The 9,163-nt window shown below is 46.1% G+C and overlaps 1 protein-coding gene and 1 pseudogene across 1 annotated transcript; one reads left to right on the top strand and one right to left on the bottom strand.

The window, feature by feature from the left end:
• Positions 1-208: 208 nt before the first annotated feature.
• On the top strand, positions 209-7,696 carry LOC123426466 (kinesin-like protein KIN-12A). The gene is made up of 16 exons (XM_045110306.1): positions 209-581; positions 668-829; positions 1,579-1,662; positions 1,758-1,880; positions 1,963-2,022; positions 2,111-2,164; positions 2,241-2,336; positions 3,050-3,145; positions 4,026-4,171; positions 4,426-4,575; positions 4,660-4,789; positions 4,876-5,559; positions 5,635-5,733; positions 5,806-5,958; positions 6,066-6,797; positions 7,105-7,696. The coding sequence occupies exons 1-16, from the start codon at positions 258-260 to the stop codon at positions 7,423-7,425; spliced, it is 3,414 nt and encodes a 1,137-aa protein (XP_044966241.1). The 5' UTR covers positions 209-257; the 3' UTR covers positions 7,426-7,696.
• A 360-nt stretch (positions 7,697-8,056) lies between these two features.
• LOC123427767 lies at positions 8,057-8,677 on the bottom strand (annotated as a pseudogene).
• Positions 8,678-9,163: the final 486 nt, after the last annotated feature.

The following is a 9,163-nucleotide window of genomic DNA, read 5'->3' as shown; positions in this document are numbered from 1 at the left end:
GCTCCGCGCAGTCGCACGAGACACAGCTGAAGTCGACAGACATGTCATGGGGACCCCACACGTGGCGTCCGATGCTTCACCCGGTCGAGTTGACCGTCCCCACCTCACTCACACAGCGCCCAAGGCGAGATCCCATCGGACCCATCCATTGTTCCTTCCTTCCTTCCCTTCAAAAAATTTCAAATCCCCCCCCCCCCCTCCCCCCCTCTCTCATCCCCAACGTCTCCTCCTCCCCTGTCCCCGTCTCCGCTGCAACCATGAGGTCGCTCTTCTCCAAGCAGGCGCGCCACCCCACCACGCCGCCTCCCCCCTTCTCCGGCGGCGAGACCCCGCCGCGCCGCCGCACGCCCAAGGAGAACGTCGACCCTTCCACCCCGGCGCACCATCCCCACTCCGGGGACCACGCCTCCCCCTACCGCTCCCCTTCCTCTGCCGCCAAGCCGCTCCTCACGCGGAACAGGAGCCTCCCACCGCGCCCCCCGTCATCGAACCCCCTCAAGCGGAAGCTCGACGTCTCCCCCGCGAGGGGCGCCGTGGGCCCGCCGCCGGAGGCCGCTACCGCGTCCGACTCCGGGGTCCAGGTACGGTCTAGGGTTTTCGGGCTGTTTGAATTTGGCGGGGCGCTAGATCTGGTTTAACGCCGGGGTTTCGCGTGGTTTTGTTGCAGGTTGTGGTGAGGATACGCCCCCCGTGCTCCGTGGAGGGGGAGGAGGCTGGGGAGGATGGGCGGGGCCCCGACGCGTGCGTTCGCAAGATGGCGACCAACTCTGTCGCAATCCAGGGGCAGGACTTCACGTTCGACGCGGTCGCCGACGCAGCCTCTACGCAGGTGAGGTTGGGGGCAAAATCCGGGGCTTAGAGGCGTTGCCTTCTGCCTTGGGAAGATTTTATGGGCTCCTTTGGATGAGGGGTTAGCTAAATTTTTGGTGCTTTTCAGTGGGTATAGCACATTCGTGGTTATAGATAGCTCCGATTCTTATGCGAACATGTGCTATACTCATTTTTTTTTTCTTCAGTGGGTATAGCACATTCGTGGTTATAGGACTCTGCTGCGTATTTTTATTGATTTTCAAAATAAAAGGTACAAAGAATGAGATCCCAAATGGGATCGAAAAGGCAAAAGAAGCAGGACTCTGGGGTTGGGCTGGAGAAGGGTTTCATTTCCTGCCCTGCGATGCTTATGAATGACAGTGAGGTTTGAGACAGTTGATACTTGATACCACAATGATCTAATTGGTTTGGTCAATATGATCCGATTTTTTTAGTTATTTGGCGGTTTTAGAGTTTAGCCAGCACATTGATGGTCAGGGTCTCGTTGTGGTTCTACTGGAAATTACTATGCTAAGTTACCACGTCCAATATTTTCCATATGTCGTGCTTTCTGTATTCAAGTTACAATTGTGTAAGTTTTTTTTTACGGGGTGCTTTGTCAAATTTAGTTTGTGTACTTTTCTGAATTTTTGCTTGGGAGATCATAATTATTACTGGTTAAGTTATTATGATACTTTCCTAGTTAATAGTTTGGTTACAGCGTTGTTGTTTGGTGCCCTGAAGTTTCTTTTTCCCTGGAATTCATAGGAAGATCTGTTCAAGCTTGTTGGCCAACCGCTTGTCGAGAATTGCTTGTCAGGGTTCAACAGCTCGATATTTGCCTATGGCCAGGTGACTTTTCCATAAGTTAAACATTTACAACTCTACTTATAACTAGCTCTTTGGAACATGCTAAGTAAGCTCTTCTTTCATTTGACCATGGAAAGACCGGGAGTGGAAAGACATACACAATGTGGGGCCCGCTCTCTGCAATTTCAGGAGACTCGATGGGCTGCGAGAGGGGACTGACGCCCCGTGTTTTTGAGCAGTTGTTCTCCCGGATTAAAGAAGTAACTCAACGGGGTTTCCTAGCTGTTTTTTTATGTTTCAAAGTTTTTCTACTTGAAGCTTAACTTGCTCTTACATCTACAGGAACAAGGGAAACACAAAGACAAAGAGCTAATTTACAATTGCACCTGCTCTTTTCTCGAGGCAATTTCTATGCTTAGTACCTATAACATATTTGTAGTTACTTTTGTCGGCGATAGAAAATCTGATCCATATTGATTAATGTGTGCAGATCTACAACGAGCAGATAACTGATTTGCTAGATCCCATGCAAAAAAATCTTCAGGTAAAAACAAATTGCGAAATATAGTAGCAGTTTTTCACTTTTTTTTTTTTTACTAATACGACCTATTCATTGGCAGATAAGAGAGGATGTTAAAACTGCTTGTGTTTATGTTGAATCGTTGACAAAGGAGTTCGTTTTCACTATGAAAGATGTAACTCAACTGTTGGTGAAGGTATGTGCATCATGATATTGATAACTACTTAGTTCCTGATATGCATCTGCTCTCATATATTTGTGGTGATCAGTATTTAACCATAATTTCAAAAGGAGCTGCCGGGTACTTATCATTCTCGAATATGATTTTGAACCTCATTGTAGTTTTACCAGCATTCCGAGCTTAACTGCTTAAACTGTGTCCCTTTCCGTCATATATTACATCTTACATTTATTAGTCCTAGTCTTGTATCTGGTGATATACCTACCTGTGTCAGTTACGTGGATAGTTTACTCTGTGCTGGAGGCATGCCTACCATTGTCCCACCCCAAGTTGGGGCTGTGGAGTGAGTCACTATGAGTACGACTTAGATCTGTGTCAGATGTTGGTCCTTTGTTGTCTATGTGTGGAATTGTCGAGCGTTAATTGTCCTGGTCCAAACTCTTGTATCTATTGTTCTTCTCCTCATAATGAAAGTATGTGCAAATGCCTTTTGCCCGTTCTCAAATTTCTTTTATGTGGATAGTGAAGACTGGAGAGGCTTATTACTTTAGTTCTGGATGTTTTGGAAGACAGGAGTACACTGTTGGAAGATTACAGATGCTGCATTCTCCTGTTGCTGCAAAATCTGATCACAGTAGTTGGACGTTTATTTCATCAGATTGATATTTTCCAGTAACCCATGCATATACATCATCATATGCCTTAGTTTGATTTTGAACTCCGTGCAGGGATTGGCGAACCGGAGAACAGGGTCAACAAGTGCGAATGCAGACAGTTCACGATCTCATTGTGTTTTTACATGTGTCATCAAATCAGAATCAAAGGTAGTTGTTGAAGCGGGCCTTGTGTTATATTATTATTTCATTGTGTCATACCTGTGAGATGCAATATTTAACCCGCAGTAAACATTCCTGACTTTTGATGTTCTGATTGTGTTTTAAATCTGTGAAAATCTGAATTGAAGGTAGTCGTCAAATTTGTGCTTATTACATTATACTTTCAGTTATCATACCTGTGGGGTGCAATTATTTTACCTGCAGTAAGTGTTCCTGTCTATTCGACGGTGATGCTCTTATCTTCACTTGTGGTGCTTCTATAAGTATAAATTGTTCTGTTTCCGCGTTTGCTGCTCAGCTATGTCCTGGTCTAGATGTTGCTATTCCATTTTGGCAAATGTATGCACCAAATGGTGAGGCCTGTGTGCTCCATGATATTCGTGGATGTTTGCATATCCTTGACATATTACTGTGTCCCCTTTAGGTTTTAGTAGTTCCTTCTGATGTTTCACATACAGAATACTGAAAGGTTCCTTGAGGCATAGTTCTAAAAGGTGTGGAAAAAGAAATCATTCTGCTCAAGCTTGCATTCTGTTCTATTTTAAGAATAGGATCAATTATCTTGGGACAAACTATATCACAGTTGCTTCCTTTGATATTTCTTTTCCTCCTTTTGGTGCCTGCTGGTTGCTGCATGCTGCTGTTTGCATAATGCAAGATGTAAAATTTTACAAAACGTGTAAATGGAGGTCTCAGTTCTGGTACAAACATAAGAGTGACGAGGTGGTGATGGACCAACTTATTTAGAAATATAGTTTGTAAAATGCTTATCCACAAACTAATTCCCAATAATTATTGTCTTCAATCATTGTTAGTTTCAGTTTAGATAGATCTGTTAACTCATTAATGGTTTGTTATTGTTGTATAGAATCTTGAAGATGGCTCAAACAGCATTAGAGTAAGCAGGATAAATTTAGTAGATCTTGCTGGATCTGAGCGGCAAAAGCTAACCCATGCAGCTGGGGATCGCCTAAAAGAAGCAGGAAATATAAATCGGTCACTTTCAGCGCTCGGGTATGGTTCTATTTATTTTAAAAGAAGCAGGAAATTTATGTCGGGTCTTCGCTAGTTGCTTTTTCTGGGCATAATCTATGTTGGTGTATTTGTGGGACCTTTTTTTTGCTAGACTTGGACTACTTGGTGTACTTTAACAGAGTAGATAGATCTGATTAATCACTGTCCCAAAAGAATCACCTTGCACATTTTGTCATGATGTGCTAATAGGCATGAAATTGATGTTCTGATCAATATGTTTTTCGTCACTGCAGAAACTTGATTAATATACTAGCAGAAATTTCACAATCTGGAAAACAAAGGCACGTTCCATATCGTGATTCAAAGTTGACATTTCTATTACAAGAATCTCTGGGTGGTAATGCAATGCTTGCAATGATTTGTGCTGTTTCGCCGTCAGAAAGGTATTATCCAAGTTGAACCAGAAGTCTTCTTTTTGTGCTATTCTGATGTTGTTTCCTCACCATATTTTCTGTGTTTCTATGCAGATGTAAGAGTGAAACCTTAAGCACTCTAAGGTTTGCTCAACGTGCTAAAGCTATAAAAAACAATGCAGTTGTCAACGAACAAAAAGAGGACGATGTCAATGCACTGCATGAGCAGATCAGACATCTGAAGGTTCTGTTGTGTTAATATTGAAAACACAATTTCTCCATAATATTTTACTCTTCGACTCAAGTTTTGCCGCTAATATTTTGTTGCAGGATGAACTCCACAGAATGAAATCCAATGGTGGCTCCGAAGGAGGCAATGGCAGCTTTTCTACTGGTTGGAATGCTAGGCGCAGTTTGCATCTGCTAAAAATGAGCTTGAATCGTCCTACGACATTCCAGGCTATCAAAGAAGACAGCGATGAAGAAATGGAGATAGATGAGAATGATGTGGAGAAGCCCAGTAATCATGATAATATGGCAATAGCCCTTGCTGGAGATATTGGTTTCAAAAGGCTCCCAGCTTCAGAGGTGACAAATGCTGGTTTTTCACATGTTGATGCGTTTGATGGAGATAAAATTTTGATGCCTACCAAAAGGTCTTGTTCTGATGCTAATAAACTTGGAGAAGACAGATGCAACTTAAATCTCGCTGCCAGTATACAGAGAGGACTTCAAGTCATCGAAAGTCACCAAAACAACGGTGCATGGAGGAGAGCCTCAGTTGGGTTAAATGCTAGAATTAGGGATGTTCTGCCTTGCAAGGTTGATGTCGCGACTCAGACTGATCCTGAAGAATCTCAAGCAAGAGATAACACTCTGGCTCTAGTTCCTTCTTGTGTAGTTGAGATTTCTTCAAATGAGAGCAAGGATCCTGATGCTTGCAGAGATCTGCAATTGGTACCAGCTGATGGAGCAGTACCATCTGATGACCTAAAGCAGCGGCAGATTCTCAAAGTAAGTTCACACAAAAGTAAGTTCATCAGTTGGTTAAACTAGCAGGAGCTTTATTTTTAAATTGTGTCTGTATAGGCTGTGGAGAATGTCCTGGCTGGATCAATCAGGCGAGAAATGGCACGTGATGAACAATGCACGAAGCAAGCTGTAGAAATTCAACAGCTAAATCGTTTGGTGAGTGTTTTTCTTCTCTCTTCAGCAACAAGAAACTATTTTCTGGCCCCTCTAACCATTCTGATATTCTAGGTGCAACAGTACAAGCATGAGCGAGAGTGCAATGCTGTAATTGCACAAACAATGGAAGGCAAGATTGCTAGGCTTGAAAGTTTGATGGATGGAACTTTACCGACTGATGAATTTATACACGAGGAGTATCTCTCTCTTATGAATGAGCACAAGGTCGTCTGAAATTTATAGTTCTTGTACTATATAAATAGACAATGCTTTCTTTTTAAATCATCATTCTTATTACTTGCGAGCTAATTTCCTTGATTCGATAAGTGCAGATCCTCCAAAAGAAATATGACAACCATCCTGAAGTCCTACGTGCTGAAATTGAGGTGAAGGCACTCCAGCGGGAATTGGACTTGTGCAGGAATTACATGGACGAGAAAGAGGTTTTACAGGAAGAGATACATCATCTGAAGAGTCAGTTGCATTATATGCTTTCATCTTCTGCATCGCTTCGCAGGCTCTGGCCTCCGCTGCAATTGCATCAGAGCACTAATCCTTCGCCTGGAACAAAAGATGATGATGGTGATGCTAACATTGCGGATGCTGCTGATTGCGCTGAAGCTGAGAGTAAATGGATTGCTCTCATGGACGAGCTCAGGGCTGACCTTGAAGCAAACAAATCTCTTGTTAGAAGGTTGCAGTCGGAATTGGAGTCAGAGAAAAAATGCTCAGCGGAATCGAAGGAGGCATTGCAAACAGCGATGCAGGGATATACTAGAATCTTGGAACAATATGCTGACCTTGAAGAGAGGCATATTGGTTTGCATGCAATGCACAGGAAAATCCTTGATGGGGTTGAAGATGTGAAGATTAGGGCTGCAAAAGCTGGTGTCAAAGGAGTCGAACTACGGTTCATCAACTCCCTTGGTGCCGAAATCTCTGTTCTGAGAGCAGATAATAAAAGCCTTCAGGACCAGCTGAAGGATACAGCTGAGGCTGTTCAAGCTGCTGGTGAATTGCTAGTACGACTAAAGGAGGCTGAGGAAGCGACAACAGTTGCCCAGGTATGAATTTCCTGGATTTTTTTCTTACACCATTTCTGTTGTTTTTGAAAGTTACACCATTTCCGTTGTTGATGGACCATTTTTTTAGACATAGCAGCAGGATGCTTGGAATGTACTAGATCTAGATAGCTGCGGATTTACGATATAGTTCATGAAATCGGGAATTTGGGATGTCACCAAACATATGGATGAAAACACACATTGAAAGTGATAATACAGAGGTTTAACTGGGCTGATGGTTACATGATAGTGTATGTACCGAGAGTACGTTTTTCAGTTGTAGTAAAACAATGTCTCTGTGTTGCAGAACCGAGCCTTGTTAGCAGAGCAGGAGACGGAGAAAGCCTATCAGGAGATCGACAACTTAAAAAAGAACTACGACCATGAAATCATCGCGCTAAATCAATGCCTGACAGAGTGCTCCAAGCACAACAATGCTACATCTCTGCCTGCCACATCCAGCATTCTCGACTCTGCACCCAGGTATGACACGGTTGGTGGTAGCCCCGGTGATTATCAGCAATGGCCGGGGGAGGTGGACGCCTTACACCAGCACGGATCACTGGAGGTCACCAAGAGCACCGACCTCAACTCGTGGTTCTCCGGGTACGACAGATGCAACATCTGATGATGCCGTCACTGTTTATTCTCTGTCTACCTTGGGAGGAAAGAGTTAGTGGCAGCAGTATGTTGTACACCTTGTAAGCATCAGATCAGAGGGCCAAAGGAAGCGTTTCTCTTCACCGTCCGTGTGGCGTGTCATTACAGATTCTTGTACATTACGATGGACACCGACGCTCTACATTACAAGAGCCAGAGCGATGCTCTTCTCTTTGTCGCCGCAATCTTTTTCTAACGGGCATAATGCTGCAAGCTGTACTCCTTGCAACTTCTGACAAGAGCTTACACTCTCTTTTTTCTTCTCTTTGACATTGCAATTGTCTCTTACTTGACCATATGCCACGCGGTAGTCTCGTTTCTCTTCACTTAGAGCATCTCCAATAGATGGTCCAAAATTTAACGGTTCAAAACCGAAGATGTAAAATTTGGACCACCAAAAAGTGCGTTTTGAAGCTTCGAAAAAAGCTCAGCTCCAACAGATGATCCAAATTGATGGTCCAAAAGAGCAACTCCGATAGATGGTCTAAAACGAAGATGTAAAATTTCTTAAAACGACAAACTACTAGTCCATTCAACATAGTTCAAACATCAAATTCAACAAAGTTCCATACATGAACTTCAATTACTACTTCAAACTACTAGATAAACCACTCCTCATCGCCGGAGTTGCGGAACTGCTCCCAGAACCCCTCCTCATTGTCGGAGTTGCGGAACTGCTCCCAGAACCCCTCCTCCGGGTCGTCGCACCCCTCCTCCTCCTCCTCCTCCGAGAAGTCTGCCCAGTCCTCCTCGGAAGAGGACTCGATGGGGATCACCGTCCACGGACCGACCTCGTCCTCCTTCTTCTTCTGCTCCGCCTCACGCTTCCAGTAGTGCTCCAGCTCGGCCTGGACGTACTCTGGATGCTCCCGAGCAAACCACGCCATCGCCTCCTCGTCGGTCTCGCCGGCATTGACGACAACCGACGGCTTCTTCGTCGTCTTCTTCTTCGTCGTGATCTCCTTCATCTTGATGCCCTGCGACACAAGCATCTCCGCTTCCACCCGACTCTCGATCTCTGGGAAGTTGAGGTTCTCCCGAGGCCTCTCGGCACGCCACACCGCCACGTCGTAGGCACGCGCGGCCTTGTGGGCGGAGGGGTACGTGCCGATCCACTAACGCCTCCCGGCATCGGAGAACTCCACTCCGCAGTTACCGGAGGGCTTCTGCCTCACGCCGAAGAAGCCCGACTTGCCCTTCGGCGTCTTCTTCGGCGCCATCGGAGAGCGGTGAGAGCGGTGGAGCGGCGGCGGACGAACGGGGCGGGGAGGACGGGGCGGGGCCGGGCGGAGTTGCGGCGGACGGACGGGGCGGGGAGGACGGGTCGGCGACGCACCGGTCGGGGGCGTGCGCTGCTGGATCCGCGGCGGGCGGGCGGCGGGGCAGCGTGGGAACAACGACGGGGGGCGGGGCGGGGCCGGATCTGATGCGGGTGGCGTGCGGCGGGGGGGGGAGGGGGCGACGGGTTGTGGGGGCGGCGGGGCGGCGGCGGACGGGCGGGAGGTCGCGAGCGGGCGGGCGGGAAAGGAAATGAAGTGGCGGTTGGCCGTTCGCGGGCGGCGGCTGGTTTTGGACCAGATGCATCTCGTGATGTAAATTTGCACCGCGAGGTGTTGCATTTTACATCACGAGGAGGCCACGGTCCAATTTTTTTAACGTATGAACCGTGTGTTGAAGCTGCATTTTTGGCCTCAGACGATCCAAAA

Source organism: Hordeum vulgare, chromosome 2H (genome assembly GCF_904849725.1).
Source record: "Hordeum vulgare subsp. vulgare chromosome 2H, MorexV3_pseudomolecules_assembly, whole genome shotgun sequence".
NCBI classification, from domain to species: domain Eukaryota; kingdom Viridiplantae; phylum Streptophyta; class Magnoliopsida; order Poales; family Poaceae; genus Hordeum; species Hordeum vulgare.
Note: the sequence above shows the minus strand (reverse complement) of the source record. Positions and strands in the feature narration are given on the sequence as shown.

Bases quoted from the DNA above. Each gene is read 5' to 3' on its own strand.
- LOC123426466 (XM_045110306.1), top strand. From the start codon at position 258: ATGAGGTCGCTCTTCTCCAAGCAGGCGCGCCACCCCACCACGCCGCCT. The intron at 4,576-4,659 runs GTATTATCCAAG...GTTTCTATGCAG, and splicing joins GCTGTTTCGCCGTCAGAAAG to ATGTAAGAGTGAAACCTTAA. The intron at 5,560-5,634 runs GTAAGTTCACAC...GTGTCTGTATAG, and splicing joins AGCAGCGGCAGATTCTCAAA to GCTGTGGAGAATGTCCTGGC.